This window comes from Orbicella faveolata, unplaced genomic scaffold (genome assembly GCF_042242905.1).
Source record: "Orbicella faveolata isolate gen_17 unplaced genomic scaffold, um_ofav_v1 contig_25, whole genome shotgun sequence".
Classification (NCBI taxonomy): Eukaryota; Metazoa; Cnidaria; class Anthozoa; order Scleractinia; family Merulinidae; genus Orbicella; species Orbicella faveolata.
In genome coordinates, this window is record NW_028301553.1 from 18,267,859 (window position 1) to 18,287,224 (window position 19,366).

Consider the following 19,366-nt stretch of genomic DNA (forward strand, 5'->3'; position numbering starts at 1 on the left):
AATGGTCAATACTTCTATTTGTACTTTTCATAAGCTCTAAAATTATTCCATTATTGTTTTTCTTTAAAATCTTTACAGAAAATTGAATTCTTCGTAAATGAATGATGCATGGGCTATTGTTCATTCTGATTCTATCAGACTGAAAAAAGGTCCTCAAAGACCTACACCACAACCAAGCGCGCCACAATAACACTATCGGAAAGTACTCCAACACTGATTTGCTCAGTCAAAGGAAACGGCCCTCTACATTAAATAAAAATAAATTAGCACTTTTCACTTTAACTCCAAGTGATCGAAACAATCATTGTAACATGTCCAATAAGCGCAATTTGGTTTTACTTCTTGTTTGCGTGGGGCTTGAGTCAAAATGATGTAAATGCCACTGTAACCAGGCCGTCGTGGTTTGGTGTGTTGTCGTGAAGGTACCAGGTGGGAACACACACTCCACCGTGGCTAATGCAGTTGATAGGTGGTTCATCAAACTTTTGTTTGTAGCGACTAAAACGCCTGGTGATCAGTCGGACTCTTCATTTAGGAGCTTAGTCGACTCATTATCTACAGTATCACTGTTATCCAAAGGTGGGATCTGATCTGTAACCGGAGGAGACTGGTTTTGAGAATCCCGAGAAGGACTTGAACGCTGGGCATTTGGAGAAGCTTCGTCTGCCGAGGTCCCATTTTCCCCTTCCACATCTCCCTCAGGCTCCTCTTGGTCCTGCAAAAAAATAAAAGCATTTAATATGAAGATGAATATGAAGGCCAAGAAAGAAAGGAGACAAAAACAAGCTTTTACCTCTTCAGGACACAACTCGCAGGCCTTGGCCAGTGTCAGTCGGGCACTGTGTGATCGCTCCAGGAAATACCTAAATGAATGTAGCAACACAAATTACACCTGCTTTCAGTGTTACGTGCATGGGCGACATCTTTCGACCATTTTTCGACATGCAATGTAAACGGCTGAAAGACCGTTTCACCATTTTTATGATTATTATTTTTTCGTTAATTCTCTTTTTTGGTTTTTTCTTTATTTAATTTTACGTATTTTTCTCATAATTATTATTTAAGAAAAAGAAAACATGTACCGTGTTTCTATCGAGTTACAGAAACACGAGTGGAAGTTTGGGAGAACGAGAAGTGCTGTGGGAACACGAGCCGCAGGCGAGTGTTTCAGCTTTTTCGATTTCTCCGAAACTTTCACGAGTGTTTCTATTAATAATTAGATTATGAGCTCGAGATTTCGATCGCGTGATAGTTGACTCGGGCTGCGCCTTCGTCAACTATCACGCGATAGAATCGAGAGCTCATAATCTAACTGTTTTAGTATAAATCTAGTAGTCGTTCAAAACTTTATCTAAATCCTGTTCACAGACACTTCGAAAATGCCAAGAAGCGGCCGTCATTTTGTTAACAAGGGCACACTGCTACGCTACTCACCATCTATCACAGAATAGATAGTGAGTAGCGTAGCCAATCACAGAACGGCATTCGAGATAGAAAGCTAGTGGATTTATACTAAAACTCGATAGAAACACGGAGAACATGTTTTCTATTTCTGTTAGAACTCCGCGACGAAAAAAGGAAAACAACGTGTTTACTTTGATCATCGACACGTAAATTCTCTTTGCTCGCGCCATCATTACGTCAACAGCTCGTGCTAGTTCTGTGTTTCCATCGAGTTACAGAAACACGATTTTTAGCAAATCAGCGCGCGTATTTTTGTAGGGCTGCTTTCTAAAATTTTTCCGGGATGTTCCATGTTCCTGCTTTTATCGATGGCCAATTAAAAGTAACAAACAGAATTTAGCATTGACGGTAGTTTTGAGAGGTAAGGACTGAGCCTGAATTATGAAATTTTGCAAACCAAAGCGAAATTTCCCTTTGGGTGAGTGAGAAGATTTTCATGAACTCAAATCGAATGGGAGCTTTAAAATTGCCTACACGTCAAAATTTAAGCTTGTTCTTTTGTTTATGTTTTGAATTCATGCCGATTTTATGTATTGGCGGGGGTTGATTTTGAGAAGGTGTCAGATCAAAACATGACATAACAGTCAGGCAAATGTATCTCATAGAATTCTTTTCTAGTTAGAAGAAACGCTTTGGAGAATGAACAAGTTTGCAACTAGTTATGGCGAGTGAGAAGATTTTCAAGAACCCAAATCGATTGCGAGTTTTACATCTGTTTCCGTTTTGAATTCATACTGAGTTTAAGTATTGGCGGGGGTTGATTCTGAGAAGGTGTCACACCAAAACGTGACAGTCATGCAAATGCATCTCATAGAATTCTTCTACCGTCAAACTTCCGGTTGCGAATACCTCTCGTAAGCAACCAGTTTTCCAAAGTACCAAAAGTTTCCAAGTCAAATCACTATATTTGGAATTTCTTGTAAGCGACCACCCCTCGTAAGCGACCGCGACTACTTTAAGAGCTAAAAGTTTGAAATTTTCTTTTGTTTTCAACCTCCCTTAAGCGACCACCTGACAGATAATAGAGCGTAAATTGGATGATAAGGTAGTCGATAAAAGTGCCGTTTTTTTTGTCACTGACTTGTATATTTTAGCAAATAAATTCGCAATCGATTTGGGCTCTTCTCACTCGCCATAAATAGTTGCAAGTCTGCTTGTTTGCTAAAATATACAAGTCAGTGACAAAAAAAACCGACACTTCCATCGACTATGTCATCTCCTGACTACATTTACTCAATGGATAATAAGGTGTTGTAACATTATCGTATTTCTGGGTAGAACAAGAGACGGAAATTTCTCAATGGGAAGTACAGGTTTTTTTTTCTCGAAATTGATTTTTCACATGAATAAAACTTTCAAACATGGGGTAGGTCTCTGCATGTTACCATATGCTAATGAGGCAAAATTTTGACCCAGTATGGTCTAATGGTCTAAGCTCTCGTAAGCGACCGCCTAGGCTTGACATTTTGAGTGGTCGCTTATAATTACGGGAGGTTGGACTGCAGTTAGGAGAAACGCTTTGGAGAATAAACAAGTTTGCAACTATCCAGTGTTTTTGACGAGCGAGAAGATTTTCAAGAACCCAAATCGATTGCAAGTTTTTCAAGAACCTAAATTGATTGCGAGCCCTAAATTTCTGCTTTCAGGCTAAAATTTCGGGTTTGTTCTTTTGTTTGCTTTTTGGGTTTAGTTTTAGTAGGTGTCATGTCACACAACAGTCATGTAAATTCTTCTCTTGATATATGTTCAGATCTGTTAAGCATCAGAGAAAAAAACAGTGTTGCAACTATAGTTTGGATAGTTAGTGTTTATCAATTATTTTGTTGTAAAAAGTTGTTCTCAATCGTTTGGAGGACTGTCAAAAATTTCGAGTGTGTTTTCGTATGGGGTTCATATCAAAACACTTGGAGACTTTTATTAGTTGGTGTCATATCGCAAAGGTACGCAACTGTCACACAAGCTTAGCTCGAAGAAGTGTAGTTTAGCTCTCGGAAAAGCGTCAGAGAATGAGCAATTTTGCAAGTACAGTTTGGAGAATTACTGTGGTTCAATGATTTTGTGTTGCAAAATTGTTCTTAATCGTTTGAAGGTACGTAACGCAACTGTGAATTAAATGCCGTTTGCCACAAAAAGGAATCAATACAAGTCGCGAAAAGATTGGCATGTATCAGTCAACATTGTCAGTTCGTTGTCGGTGGTAAAAACCAAAACAATGTCAGTTCTTTGTCGGTGGCTGCAATAAAACTAAGCATAAGCCCACAGGTACGCATTGCGGACCTATTTTTTGGAGCATATCTTGATGATGATGATAACGACTACTTTAACAGGATGACCCATCAGTGTATTAAACACTCTTACACCTGCAGTTCTCTCAACTTATGCTTGCAGTGAAACTTTTCAAATATTCAAGTTATCTTACGAGTGACATTTTTCACATGTTCAAGTTATGTTTCATTTTCAAATTATATTAGTAACATTTTCCACCTGTTAATGTAAAAGAGGACACCCTTATATGCTCGAAAGGTACACTATGAGAGGTTATCATAGTGTTCATTTCTAACTTTTCAATAAATCTTGTTGTGTTCTCCCACACAATTATAATGTGACTTATTCCTCATTCACCAGCAACACAAATATATCACACCTAGCCCAGTTATGACAAATATCTATAAACTTGAACACCAATGTGTTTTGCACTTTCAAAGTACGCATGCTCGCTCCAGTACCCTATCTACCGTTGCACACATCTTAAACACAAGGCTCTTTAAGTGCATCTAGGCCCGCACATTTCTAACCTGTGGTTTCCACTAGTTTGATGTCAAATAAATCCATCTTTCATCACTGAAATTCGAGTTCGACCGTTAAGAAGTCCGTTGTGCTTACATTTTTGACATGGGCCCGGTTACATAGCATACCAAAAGATGGCATGTCTAAAGATGTCGCCTATGTAGGTAACACTGAAAGCGGGTGTAAAATAAATTTAGTGTAGCCTGTGTACTAAGCTTTGAGAAAACAAAAGAATTTAAATGTTTGTTTGCTGTTGTGTGGTGTATCTGGGAGGGAGAGAATCAAATGCGATGAACTGCACACGCAGATGAACACTAAACGGCGAGAGAGTTTTTCACAGCCACTAAATGAAGTAAATGAAAGAGGCATAAACATCGATTCACTTACCCATTAGATGTCTCATTGGATTGAGCTGGGGGGGACCAGTTGTTGTATGTGTAAGACGTTCCACCTGTGTAGGGTCTCTGAAGAGATCAACAAATAGCAGCCACAACTTACACAATACACAAAACAACTTCTACGATTATCTATACCTTCCTTTCTCAATTTAAATACAAAACCAACAACGCAATTTAACTATACATTTCAATGTAAACTGACCCTGTCAAGCTCGTCATTAAGCCACTCCACTGCCCATGCCCATTTCCGTCGGAGGTCCGGTGCTGCTAGAAGAATCTGGTGTGCGAGGGGACAGCTGAGGAAAATGCACAGAGAGAAACTGCCATCTACATATTGTTCTTATAAACCCTTTGCATAAATGGCGTCTAAATTTGAATAACAATTCTTAAACATCCTAACAGTAAGCCTCACATTTATGTGAAAAATCACTTGTCTGGAAACATAAGTACAAGGCTAAGGATGTATAAAGTATTGTTATTCAAATGTAGGTGCCACTTATGCACAGGGTCTACTCTGTAACTGTAATTGTCTTTGGAATAAATGAATGATTAATTTTGTTTCAACACGATGAGATTATCAGCAGAGCCGGTGGGGTCTGTATTTAGACTAAGAATTAATACATCATTAGAACATGGGCCTTGAAAAAACTATCATTAATGAATAAAAAAGACATAAAATATCATGTAATATGTGATGGCAGTACTGTTAGCACCATGTAGGTTTCAACTTTTCACTGACCTGCAAAACAGTGTCACCATGAACTTGATACATTGATATGCTCTCTTCTGGTAATGATTCTTTGAACGCTGGATTGTGTCAAATAAACCATCCTTGTCATCCGGAATACCTGGTGAAATAAAGAGAACAGTTTTAACTGCCAAAAGAGGGGGCCCACGGGTTCCTGAACTGGTCGTTCTTTTGAGCATAATGACTATTTTGCTTGTAAACATTTCACCATTTCTTCAGACAATCCAGGATGTTACATGACTGACTCTGAGGTTCGGTTCTAATGAACATGAACTATGTAACACTTTACATGCAAAGAGCTTTAATTTTCAGCCTTGTATTTACTTGTGAAACTCAGTATTTGTGATGTTCTTAACAAAAAAATGTCATGTCATATGCACTTAAACTGTTACTAATGCACTCGTAGTTACAAAGTGTGGTTATACTGGTATTAAAAAAGGGTAACAAATGATCACTTTGTGTTGTTACCTTTAAGAGTGTTGTGAATTCTGTGACTCTGCCAAGAGTCTGTTATAAGCATCATCTGCAGCAACAAGTCTAGATATGGTCGAAGTTCATATGTGTATGAAAAGGCGACCTGAAAAGAAAATTGAAATAATTTAGAAACAGGAAGCAGCTCGAAGTTGGACTGTCTTCAATACTCCTTGCTATTGGAGTTGGAGTTGAATGCAAAACAAGGCAATGGAGTTCAGTTCAGTCCTGGGGTTGACAGCTTCAACACTTTCAAGCGGGAAGAATTACGCTCGAAGTTATAAACTGAAAGCACTTAAAGTATGTCTGAAATGTTTACTATGTTGTAAACAATTACTGGGGAGAACTTCTGACCACAGAATCTACAGAAAATGGAAGAGTTTCCATTGGTAATGGGACTAACTTGATTTCTGATTTTCACTTTGTCCCAAGATACACCCTTCGTTTGTCCCAAGAAACCCATCCGGTTATAACACAATAAACATTCCAAACATACTTGCTGGCCGACTCTGGGCTCGAGGTTGGACATAAACACAAACATACCAACAAGACTTTGAATAGACCCTCTTTTGCCTTCGTTCACAGAATAAAAGGGACAAGGTCACCATCGGCACATGTGCGCGATGGAGCAAAATAAATTGAAAACACTGGCTAAGTTTTTCAATATCACCGTTGAATCATTTTGACTGTTTCCATCTGGTTATATCTTGGTCATCCTTCTGAATTTTTGGAGAAATATTTTCTTTTTGTGAACTTTCTTCATCATTCAGGAAACCTCCTTGCTGAATTATTTTTGAGGCTTCAGTCTTTTGGATAAATTTTTCTGCTCAACCATGTGAACATATTATGACCTGCTATATCTTCGCTTACGAGCCCGAACTGGTCATAAAGATCTTCAAAATATCGCCAGTTTAATCTTTAGAATTTTGAGTGGTTTTTCTTTTCACCTGGTCGTTTTAGGAGTCTTTTGTAGAGTGTTGTAAAAAAGAATTTTGTTTTAGTTTGATTTTTTTCTTGTCATGTCGCCTGCGTTCAGCTTAGCTAGCTGCATCATTAACTAGTGATATAAACTTTATGGGAGATGATTTGCTTCTAACTTCGTTACTAAAGTTAAAACAAGAATATAAATGTATAAATGGTTTTGTAATTATCATATCCCATGGCACTGGTACGTGGCGGCTTAAATTTGTTTGCGCGTTCTGTTTGATATCAGTTACAACTACAAACATAGCAGTCTCACCATGTGACTTAGCCCCTTAGAGGCAATCCTTTACTAGGTGTCTATCGCTCAAGTAACAGATGAGCTATTGGAGAGAGTGGGTATATGCAATGAATACTTTACCTGCCACAGAAGTTCACACAGCACTGTTCTTGAAAAATGTGGGTTTTCCCAACAGCAAAACTGAAACAGACATAAGACTAAGGAATCAACTAACGAGTATTACCAAATTTTCTAAAGTATGCGGCTCCGCTCGTCCGCCTTTGGCGCCCAGGATCTCCTATATTAGTTTTCTTTTTATCCTAAAACAACTAGATCTAATTAAACGGCATATAATTAGTTTACTACATTTTGCTCTCTACTTCCCTTTCCCTACACTTTATTTTTTTTTACTGTATTCAAATCGTCAAGTGAAGAAATAATAATAATAATAATAATAATAAAAATAAAAATAATAATAATAATAATAATAATAATAATAATAAAAACAAATACTACACAACAAAGCACGAACATAACAAACAAGGTTCTTTAAATGAATAAAATTAGGAAGAGCAATACCCCTTACCCTCTAACACACTTGACCCTCGCACTGTATTGATTGACATATGGACAGAAGTACCATATCCCCGGCACAGCTGTTATTTTGCCTGGTAGCTTTTTTTTTTAATCTGGTATACAAACCATTTTTTGCAAGAAAAAAGGCGAAACAAAATTTGAAGCAGCCAACATGAGCAAATCTTGGACCATTGTGGTGGAATTGAAAACCAGTGGGCAAGTTTGCATATGAGCAAAAGACGCGTCCCTCCACTGCGCAAGTGAAATTTTGTCAAGCAGCTGGTATACGAACCATTGGTTTTATGAAAAACGGCGACCGGAATGGTCAAGTATGAGCCAGGAAAACAACCATTCTCCCGCTATTGTGGTTGCATTTGAAAGCATGGGCAGAGAAGAGGAACTATTTGCTGTTCCGCTGCTGCAATCTGAGGCTTCTTTAAGAGTGGATAGTACCTCGTGTGAAAAACAAAACTCGCCTGTAGGTAAGGAACCTTTCTTTAGCATGATTTTCAATTTTTTGGCACTACTCGGACATAATTATAGACATAATTCTGAAAGAAGAAGGTCTAGTACTTACTCTTAACAGCTTTAGAGTATCTTCTGAAGTAGTGCTTTCTTCAATGACTTTCTTTAAATACCTGCAGCAAGCCAGTTAAAATTTAATTAATATGTTGAATAACAACACGCAAGAGAGACAGTGAAAACAACTAGAGCAAACAATGAACACTTCGACTGAAGTCCAAAAAACGTTTCTGAGCCCCCAAGAGGAAGTCAAATCCGTTGGACCTGCCAGATACTGGTTGGACGCTATATATACTGAGCTATAATAATAATCGTATCTATGACAAAATTCTTGATCGGGATTGGTTCTCTGCACGCCTACTTGTCACGTAATTGGCCCGAAATCACATGGGTGTCCAATTGCAGGTATCCAATTTGGATGTTTTGTAATAAGTCAATTTCAATACATTAAAATTCAGCTTGATAATGAGGCCTAGAGGACAAAATTAATGTATCGAAAACAGTTTATTGGATACCCACGTGATTCACATGTCAATTATGCGCACTTAATGGCTTCCATCGCAATGTTTCCGTCAGTTTCCAAAATTATGAAAAGTGCTAGAGACATTTTCACTCAAAAAAAGTTCTCTGAAGACATTTTTAATTTGGAAATTTGTTATAGATACGATTAATTAGTAAATGGACCTCATGTCTTACAATTCAGGGAGTCATCGTGTTCGAAGTTTCAAATCGGCCTCGTGCTTTGCGCTAGTCCGATTTTGAAATTACTTGCGCGATTATTCCCTGAATTGTACTCCACTCGGTCCAATTACTATTACTAATAATAATCAACTACATTTATTGACGGTATCACAGATCCCGCTTACTGAACTAAGTCATACAAATCTGTTGCTACAGTACATGTCTGTTCTGCGGCATTTTGTAATAACTACGCATTTTGTAATACCTTACGCATTTTGTAATAAAAGTTGCAGCATTTTGTAATTACCTGCAGTATTTTGTATTAAATGCAAACGACGCATTTTGTAATAAATGTTGCAGCATTTTGTAATGAACGTCAGTCTACGCAATTTGTAATAACGAGGTGACGCAAATTGTAACACGATAATTTCACCAAGCATACAGATTGGCTGGATTCCCTTCAACACTGGCTTAATATAGTTTGTCAAGTGCTCTTTTTTAGCAGATATTGGGAGCTAAACAACCCACATACTTCTATGTAAATCTATATTTTCAATAAGCATGTGGCATAATTTTAGTCTGAGAGGTGTATAAATTTTGGAAAATAAAATTTTCAACTCCTTAAAAATTTCCTAAATCTTCATAATGGAGAATGGAATACCACCAGGTGAAATAGTTCCACCCTTTGTCACGCAAATGTTGACGTTTTATTACTTTCTTTTTCGTGAACCTAACTTGATTCCAAGACTCGGACAAAAGTGAGAAAAAAAGAACTTATCTAAAAAATCGCGTGCATTTACTGTACAAATACCCATGCAGATACTGTACTCATATTCAGTTTAAAAAATCCTGCAATAATATAATAACTGATTTTCCATCAGGTTGGTGTTGAAGGGAATCCAGCCAATCTGTATGCTTCGTGAAATTATCGTGTGAAGAGACTCATTACAATTTGCGTCACCACGTTATTACAAATTGCGTAGACTGACGTTTATTACAAAATGCTGCAGCTCTTATTACAAAATGCGTCGTTTGCATTTAATACAAAATACTGCAGGTAATAACAAAATGCTGCAACTTTTATTACAAAATGCGTAGTTATTACAAAATGCCGCAGAACACTTGTCACACTACATTAGTATTTATACTACATTCAAACATGGCCTGTTTTAAAATTACTGCAAAGTTAAATAATGACAATTTGATAAATGTAAATAATGACAACTGGAATGCTGACTTGGATGAAAGATAATACGAAAGACCCCTTCCATAAAGTCTCTTTCAGCAGAGTCACCGTTGCAATTGTCATTCAACCAACTTACGTAGCTTTATTGAAGAGGATATCTGCCACCACTGGCTGAATCTCCATGACTGGAGGACCCTCACCAAATGGGTTTGCTTTTGGCTGTGTACCCTGCCAATTCAAATAATTTCTACTTCAAAGAATATAATATCTAGGTAATTAAAATACTACAAAGCTGGCAGGCATGATGGTTGAATGGGTAGGATAGATAGATGGATGGATAGATAAGTGGGCAGGTAGATCAACAGATAATCTTTATTTATCCAGGGTAAAAAATTCGTCAGCTGAAAATCCCTCAGACATATTTAACCTAATGCCTAATTCTTGGGTTGCACTGTCACACAATGAAATAATAATTCGAAAACCATTCAGTGTATAAAGTCAAGAAATAATGATGTTAAAGGAGATAAGAAAAGAAGACACTTCTCCAAGTTATAGGTCTGCACGTTTTCCCAAACTTCAAATATTCGTTGAAATATTTTGCACAAGTTTACAGAGCCCAGTAAGGAGCCGCCATCTTGGTGTACCTCCATGGTATACCAACGTGGTGGCCGGAAAATAGTGTAAACATCTGGAACTTACTTTGGCTATCTAGGCGACAAATTATCTGAACTGATCAAGCAAACATTTTAAAAATAAGTACTTTTCCCAAAACTTCAGCTTCTAAAAAGGCCAAAAATCATGAGATAAGTATGTATTTTTCGACAATCGCCTTCACAGCATTATGTCACACACCACGATAACTCTGAAATTCAAAATGTGCCTGTTTTCAGACGAAGCCAGCTATTGAGCTGAACAGTAATTAACAGATATTAATTTACCGCCCCTTATGCCTGATGAGGATAATAACTTCGGTGGCTCTTTAGTTTTTGATTTTAGAAAATGATGACGTCATTTCCATACCAAGAACACCTAATATAATTAAAATATTTAAATAGAAAGCTGCTTTCCACAAATGCTGTGCCTTATTGTTCTCCTTTGAGTAGGCGTTTAAACTGCCAAAGGGATTCTTCTCCTCTTAAGTCACAAGGAAACTGTTCCAAAGAATGGTGCCACTTTATGTGGCAAAAGCTAATTCTAAAGGTAATATATTGCGGTGAAAGATCCAGAAAAAGAACGAGATCGACTGTAGCCTGGTCCCCCTCATTATGTCCATGTTCATAGGGAGGCATTCTCCCAATTATTCCCGTCACTTCTTCCTTCAGTTAAATTCTTCCCGGCCATTTCGATGTATAAGAGGTGTGAAATTACGAGGCTTATAAAATTCGAAGGATAAAAGGGACGGTGTCTTTGATAGAAGGGACATCTTGTCGAGATCCAGTTTTCTTGACACAAAACAGTGGGACTTAAAAAATTTTGCTTCACGTCAGGTTAATCCCAATGGTACAGAAAGAAAATGCCACGTTTAGAAGGCCATAAACTATTAAATCACATTGCCAAAGTAAAACTAGAAGCTGCTGTCGATGGCAAAAATTATATTTTCCCTATGAAACCTACAAGGAAGGCTGTTACATGACAAGAGAAGAAACTATAGATACAAACACTACAATTCTAATACGATCTTCTTCAGAAGCTAAATTTGCGGCTAATCTTTTCGGCCAGGTTAATACTAAACCAGGATTAAAAGTTAACCAAAGTATTAACTGTTCGTGTAGTTTGAGATTATTTAAACTCAAACCTGAATGACATACAATAAATATAAACAGAAGAACTGACCGAAAAGTTAAAAAACTGAAATCTAACTTCTCACTAACCCTGGGTTAGTTTCACGGGGCTTTAAAAAACATGGCCCTGGTGTTTAGGAGACGTCAATCATTCCCTTGGTTTTATGTCTTGCCAAATGTTTAAGCCTGAATTCCCTTAAAAAAGTGATCATCATGTAAAATCTCCTTTTATAACTCGTGAACTGCATAAGCAAATCAGGGGTTGCAGTGGTGGATCAGAGGTTAAAGTGCATCACACAAAACATTATACAAACAAGTTTGTCTGAAATTCCAGAAGTTTGCTACAAGCTTGGCAATTTCATTATGCAGTTGTCAATCAAAAGACCTATTCAAAACAAAGATCAACGCAGCGGTCAATAGGACTAAATATAAAATCTTTCACTCGACAAGGAAAAGCTGTTGTAGAGAATAGCAGACAACTGACTACGAAAAAGAGCTAACTCGTCCGTGAAGTTCAGAAGACAAGTGTTTTCACACGATGACACAATCTTGGTGTCTGAAGAACACTGCAACGGCAGCCAACCAATCCTGTGGGAGTTGAATTCTTTTCTTATATAAACACTTTCTTCTGTTCCAATAAATTTGTATGGTTGCTGAACACGTGAGTGAAAATGCTCCATGAGACTGCAAATATTAAGCTTACCGATTACAAAATACATAAGAACTTTTGTTTATAATTCAATACCCCATGTCAACAGTTGTAGAGATCTGTGAATGACAAAATGTGTTTTCCTTATTAGATTTCGTGACAGGGGTGAATAGGTTTTTGGATCAACAGACCTGGCCTTAAAAAGTGCAAGGATTGTGGAGTTTTGCAGTAAATCGAGCGGATTCACGGATTTTGAAAACAAAGTGGATCGTGGATCAGCTGTGAATTTTGGTTCGGATTCTGCCTGTCTTGATGTTCGGATCTTGGGTCCTAAATGAAATTTGGATCATAGATCTTTCTTCAGCCTTTGTCGGTATGTTAATGAGTTCATCCAAATTATTTCTTTTTCAAAGTGAGACTGTTATTGGAATCGTACTGTTATAGTCCTCGAGCATGTTGCCTTCTTTACTATTTGTGCAAAATTAACGATGGCATTCACATTCACCAGTTTACCTTTGAACATTTCACACTTCTGTTTCTGAACGTGGTTGTGGTTTCCGATTTGAACAAAAATATTGGTGGATCGAGGATTTGGACAAAAGGTGCGGATTGGCGGATTTGCATAACCCTATTCACCCCCTCTTTAATATTCAAATGCGAAACATTTTGAAATCCACTTAGGGTTACGGTGTGAGATCTCAATACTTGTGAAGCACTGTCCCTATGGGAAGAGAACATAACAAATTTACAGTATTTATCAAAATTTCCATGCTAAGTTCATAATAAGCGCCTTTTACTCCCTTAGCGAAGGAAAGGTAACATGTCACCGAACTTTAGGTCTTTCACTATTTCTGTTCGTCCTTTACCTTTTCATGTATCATTAGTTTTATTGAGCGCTGCCTCCGACGTCTGTCATGTCAGAGCATACAAGAGGCCTTGCAAGGGGGGGGGGGGGCATGTCGCATGTCGCCTCCTTTCGTGTACCGATGTTGCCTAACCAGCGGTACAAATGTCACTGTTGTTTTGCTGCAAGAAGTCATATGTTACCGTCACTACAAGGCTGATTTTTCAGAGCTTATTCACTCGAAAAGCACACAAGTTTCATATTACCAGACGAGAATATAATTTCTAAATAAGCAAAAAGTCCAAAGGGTCAACGTTGATGTCTTTTCTAGTGCTTCTTGTGTCGCTGTCGAATTTTATCGGGACATGCGATTTGCTTGTCGTTGATTAGCAATTCCTGTGTCGCTGGTTTTCAGGGTCATGTTGTTTGTCGCTTTTACCCCTTGGAAGGCCTCATGCAAATTTGCGAGTAGGTTCACAGTGAATTCAAAATTTTGCTCTTAAGTTCACATATTGGTTGACAACTACGAAATGAAGTTGCTCAGTTTAAAGCGCACTTCTTGAAGTAGTTTGCCAAATGTTTTTTAAAATACATTGTAAATGGGAAATTTCCTTACAGTAGCGGAGGAACGCATTCTGGATGATACATCACAACAGCGAACCAACTGAGACACAACTGAGTAGAGTTTTCCTAGTTCGGCATACTGGTAACGAATTGGAGGACCTGGACCTTCATCGAATGCCACCAACATGAATGTGGCAGGAACTCCGAGCTGAAGCAGCTGTACTCTCTGTCAATGAAACAATAATAACAAAAAATATCAACACTGAGCTGTAGTCTGTCATTGACATAGTAAAATAGTATTAGAACATGTTTACCAAAATTCGAACTCAGTCAATACGTATTTTGGTATTAAATAGACACAAGTGTTTTACCGGAAAATACATCACGTGAAAAAGTCATACAGAACTTCATTCGGGACTCGAGTGACATATTGTCCATATCCTCACTAGTGAGGACGTTCATGACTTCATTTTTCAATTTTTAACTGGGATTTCGTAATGCTATCATTTTCGGCTCTGGCATATTTTACTTGAAGCTTCAGTTTATGTTTTGTCCTCACAGCTATTGTGTTTATTTCTTATGTTATGCACTTTGAAAGTCAGTTCGTGAAATCGTTTTAAGGTATAAATATATACATACAGACGCATGGCAACAGAGAATCGATCTGTTAACTATAATAATCATCATCTCACGGGCTTGGTTTTGTCAGAAAATTGATGAGAATAATATTATTGGTGATTTGCAATAGCACACAACATACTTCTTGTAAGTCATTACAACAACATTGAACAGGTAACAGACCTCAGGAGGACCAATAGTTGAGTACATGAGAAAGAAGTTGAAGTACTGTTGTAAATGACGGCCATGCTCAGGAACTTCTTTCCTCAATAATCCCAGTACAGCATTTAGAATATGATCACTCAGTGTTGCTTTGTTGTCAAGCTCTACAGGACAGAAGCAAACAAATGGGGGAGGGGGGGTTTACTTGAAATTACCACATCTACAATGAGCGACAAAAGTGTTGAGGCACTTCGCAGTCAAATTCAGTGGTATCAGAGAATGAACGCTAGATAAAATAGAAAAGATGATAAATATTGAAAAGCATCATTTTCTAAGTGTCTCAACTACTTTTGTCCCCTATTGTAGCTCTAAAAACATTGGAAACTACCTCCAGCCAGTCGTCTCCTTGTTGCTTGGTTAAAGCTGCAGCTAATAGTGCAAATCAAACTAGACTAACGTCTGGAGGAGCTGGAGGATTTGTATCCCTTGTGACCCAGGTTTAAAACCCAGACCCACCGTCACATGGAGGGTTCTCTTCTAGATCTTCTAGTTTTCCTTTTCCAAAAACAAAAAATCGATTCGGGAACTGTGGACAAAGAGCCTCTCCACGGGATGTGCCAGTGCTAATTCCAATTTATTTATTATTCTGTCTGTTAATCACCCTCTGAATTTGCGATAAACAAGCCATAGTGTGGTTTTATAGTCAGACCTATCAACTTTAGGGTAGTACTGGCTTAGACATCATTCATGTCTCTTGACACACCATTCCATTTTGCTATGCCTGTTAAAACTTATGGCAAGCAAGCATAGTTGAGGGCTTTAAATTCGCATGGATGTTGACATGGAAATTCTAATTCATTGGTTAGGGGAGCAGAGACGGTGAAGGGGTTAGAACGCTCGCCTCCCACCAATCTGGCTCGGGTTTGAATCCTGGGCCCGCTGTCATAAGTGGGTTGGGTTTGTTGTTGGTTCTCGCCTTGCTCCAGGGGTTTTCCTTCGGGTTCTCCAGTTTTCCTCCCTCCACAAAAAATCAACACTTCCAAATTCCAATTCAATTTGGAATCCATGGGATTTGCCACAGCAAACAGCGAAGCACGAGAGTGACATCATTAAAATTTAGACCCCCCCCCCCCCCCCGCAAGGTTCAGACAAACAAACCGGAATGGTGAAAACTTAAAGCTTTCTTCAAGCGCGAAAGCCACAATTCTCACACAAAACAATAGTGTTCTGGGCTGTGGCATGGTTACCACAGACATCACTTTTCAAAATTCCTTGACTTTTTTCAGATAATGTTTGGCAAAAAAATACAAAATGTCAAATCTAGTAGCGGCTCCTAGTGTGAACTTACAGCCGTCCCTTCTAATCATGCGTTAAGACAGATAAATTTTCCACAAATTTTCCTTCTCCATTAACTGAAAATATCGTTGAGATCACAGTGACCCCAAATAACTCTTGCAGCCTCCAATGGTATTCAAACAGCCATGTTAAATTATTTGAATTTTCCCTGACTTTTCTTTAAAATGTCAAGTTTACCTGACTCAAAATAACATTCCATGACCTTTCCCCGACCTTAAAGATTTTTTCCCCTGACTATTTCCTGACCTGTGGCAACCTTGTGTAAGTTTGAGGGTGAACCTGGAAAATACACTGTTGAGCAACTGAAGGGCTGGTTAAAGTGTAGGGGTCTTAGGCAGCAAAAAGGGAAGACTAGCTCCCATGTGTGAATAACTGTCTTAAACACGGAGCAAGCCTATAAAACGAGGCGGGGATGTTCAGCCAGCCAAACACAAATCCCAACAGACAACCAATGCTCCCATTTGATTGGTTTATTTACTCAGGTGGAATTTTAGTGCATACCCAAGTGCCACAAAATTCTGGAGAGTGATTGGGTGTAATTTTCTGTTTTACTTTAGAAGTAAGCAATACCTTTTGAACTAAATTAATGATAGCTTTGGGAGAGGAGTTTAGAAAGATAATTGACTCTTTTGATTTCAACTTCGTAATAATTGTGTTTTTCCACTTGTGAAAGCGTATCGTATGAATTCGAGCTGTTTACTTAAAAAGCTATGTTCACACAAACAATTTTAAATTCTGGATTCTAAGTTTGATTTCTAAGTAATGCAATAATAGTAATGCATAATAGGTAACTACTGCACAGAGTAGTTTGTTTTCTCGCTGTTTGAAACTTTTTATTTATGCAAGAGCGCAGGAGTCACAATGTTAAGTAATACATGGCTCTGGTTTTAGTAGTTTTTTTTTTTTGCTTTACAAAATAAATTGATGCATAAACACCTCTCATTCTCCACGTACATATTATTCATTTAGAACAACTGTTCACTTTTAAAGCACCCATGTTTTGCCAAACAGAACAAGTGGAAGATCCAAACATACCTATTTCTTGTTTACTGTTCTCTGGGTATGGACAGCATGGACCATCCTGGCGGGAGAAGTGTGCTAAAAACACAAGGATTTTTGCAAAGCAATTTCGTACCTAGAGAATAGAGATAAAATGATGAATCACAAATTCCTTTTAACCCTAGATATTGGTTTTCAATTTCCAACATTATTACAATGATACAAATAAACTAAATGGTGATTGCCTGTAAATATGGAATTTAGCTGCTTTGATCATTTCTCTGGGCTAAATGAAAAGGGGCTACAAAATCAAAGAATCCCTTAGTTGTCTTAAGTTGGCAGAATTTGTCAAAATGCCCTTCATAATACATGTATGCCCATCTAATATGGCAAAACCGTATCTTAGCTGCTTTCCTAGAGCCCTTATTTGTCAAGATAATTATTTTTATACATGAAGAGTTATCAAGACTCTGTCTCGGTCCATAAACATGCAAAAAAGAACTTGGCCAATATCCAGCCATCTTGACCTCACGCTTGGTCAATAACCCCGACAAAATGTCGTCTCTCTCTAAGCAAACTATGGGCAGATCGCCATACTGCTCTAAATAGTTCAAGGACTAAGTCAACAGACAAGTTAAAAGAAAACAACAATTCATAGGAATTCGAAGGCATTTCTTGATGTTACTGGTTTCAAATTATGACAGTTGCAGATGCTGATTTCTACCTAGAGTGATCAAGGAGTATTGTGTACAGATGTCAACTCCATTAAATTTTATTCATAAATATCAAACCCTTACCAACAATCCATGAAATTTTATTTCAGGATTGTTATTTTTGATTAGCTACGTAAATTTTTGTTTCAGTACCTGCGGAATCTCATTGAAATATTTTTCAATCACCGTAAACACCGGCGGATAAGCTGCACTCACAGATAAGCCACGTCCCGAGTTTGGTAACTCAAATTTCGGAAAAAGGTTTTTGGAAAGAAATCAAAATAATTCACAAGTGGAGTCTCGAGAAAGATTCTTTTCATGTACATTTCTTGATTTATTGAAAGCTCACTAGCATTGAAAACAGAGAATACTTCAAATACTTAGTTCTCCAATAGTATGGACATGATGTCTACCGACTTTGACATATGTTTACTCTATCTTTGGTAGTTTTCAACCAGTATTTTTTTCATACCCCTCAGTTTTTCAAAAGAATTTCACATACAACAGCCTGTTCGTTCGTTCGTTCGTAGTTTAGTAGCCAGGCATTTCACCAGGAGATGGAGTACTGGACACAAGAAGCTCTCAATCACACAACAGCTTTGTGCCGGAATGGAGACTCCATGCCACGCAATGTTTAGCTGCTCTAAAATAGCAACCTTAAACTGGCTAAAGATTTTTTAATGAAGGTTTAACAGTGTTTAACAGCAAGAAATGTAGGCTTATGCTTATGAACAAGAACGGCTGTTTTAGGAGCCACTAAACTTGTAAAAGCAATGATTGATGACTACTCTGATATTATTAGTTTTATGACATCCTATTAGTTTGCTTTTAATATAACCTTATAAAAGTTTGATGAAAAATGTTCATTTATGCAAATTTATGGCACGTCGTCCAAATGTTCTTGCAGATAAGCCGCATCCCCGATTTTTTAGGAAAATTTTGAATAAAAAGGTGCGGCTTATCCGTTGGTGTTTACGTTAGCAAATTTTCCTACCTATGCTCAAAATTTCACGCACCTCAGTGAAATTTCATCTAAATCTCGGCCGAAAATCATATTTATTCACTTGATAATTCAGCGATTTTACACGTGGATGATAGTTGAATTTTGGCAAAATTCATTTGCATTCTTTTGCAAAGTACTGTAGGTAGGTAGGTAGGTAGGTAGGTAGGTAGGTAGGTAGGTAGGTAGGTAGGTGAGTGAGTGTGCAGCTATTATGTGAAACACTTAGACTTCAAACTGTTATAAAAAATCTGAATATATTTAGGGCAGACAGGAGTTCTCACCTCTCCACTAGGGCACTCAAGTAAATACTCTGAAAAACGATCTGGGTTGCAGAACAATACAAACTTGGCAAACCACTCTCTGACCACTTTACCCTGTCTGAGTAACATGCATACGACGTCATACCATTCACCTGCAGGACCCCTGTATAATTTAAAAAGAGTAACTGTTAATATTAATTAATCTGTGCTACCTTTCTCTTGTAGACAAACGCCTGTAGTTCAAACACCGGTTCAAACATTTTAACATGACATGAAGGAACGCGCTGCGCCTGCAGTCTACCGTGAAAAAGTATGTCTTCATCTGTAATGTAACTATGAACAGCTGCGGATAAATATTATTACAATTAATGAGTTAAGTCTTG

At 37.9% G+C, this 19,366-nt stretch overlaps 1 protein-coding gene across 2 annotated transcripts in view; it reads right to left on the reverse strand.

Moving 5' to 3' along the window:
• The window catches only part of LOC110049637 (ubiquitin carboxyl-terminal hydrolase 9X-like), a 195,556-nt gene continuing 176,190 nt past the window's right edge, over positions 1-19,366 (reverse strand). For both annotated transcript variants that reach the window (XM_089293533.1, XM_089293532.1), the window contains exons 56-68: positions 19,005-19,146; positions 17,044-17,143; positions 14,674-14,816; positions 13,925-14,098; positions 10,171-10,262; positions 8,223-8,283; positions 7,211-7,270; positions 5,866-5,974; positions 5,389-5,497; positions 4,852-4,945; positions 4,639-4,715; positions 794-863; positions 1-715 (exon numbers count right to left, since the gene is read on the reverse strand). In XM_089293533.1, the coding sequence (XP_089149659.1) occupies positions 515-715; positions 794-863; positions 4,639-4,715; positions 4,852-4,945; positions 5,389-5,497; positions 5,866-5,974; positions 7,211-7,270; positions 8,223-8,283; positions 10,171-10,262; positions 13,925-14,098; positions 14,674-14,816; positions 17,044-17,143; positions 19,005-19,146 (1,432 nt within the window). In that variant the 3' untranslated portion in view covers positions 1-514. The remainder of the gene's footprint in view (positions 716-793; positions 864-4,638; positions 4,716-4,851; positions 4,946-5,388; positions 5,498-5,865; positions 5,975-7,210; positions 7,271-8,222; positions 8,284-10,170; positions 10,263-13,924; positions 14,099-14,673; positions 14,817-17,043; positions 17,144-19,004; positions 19,147-19,366) is intronic.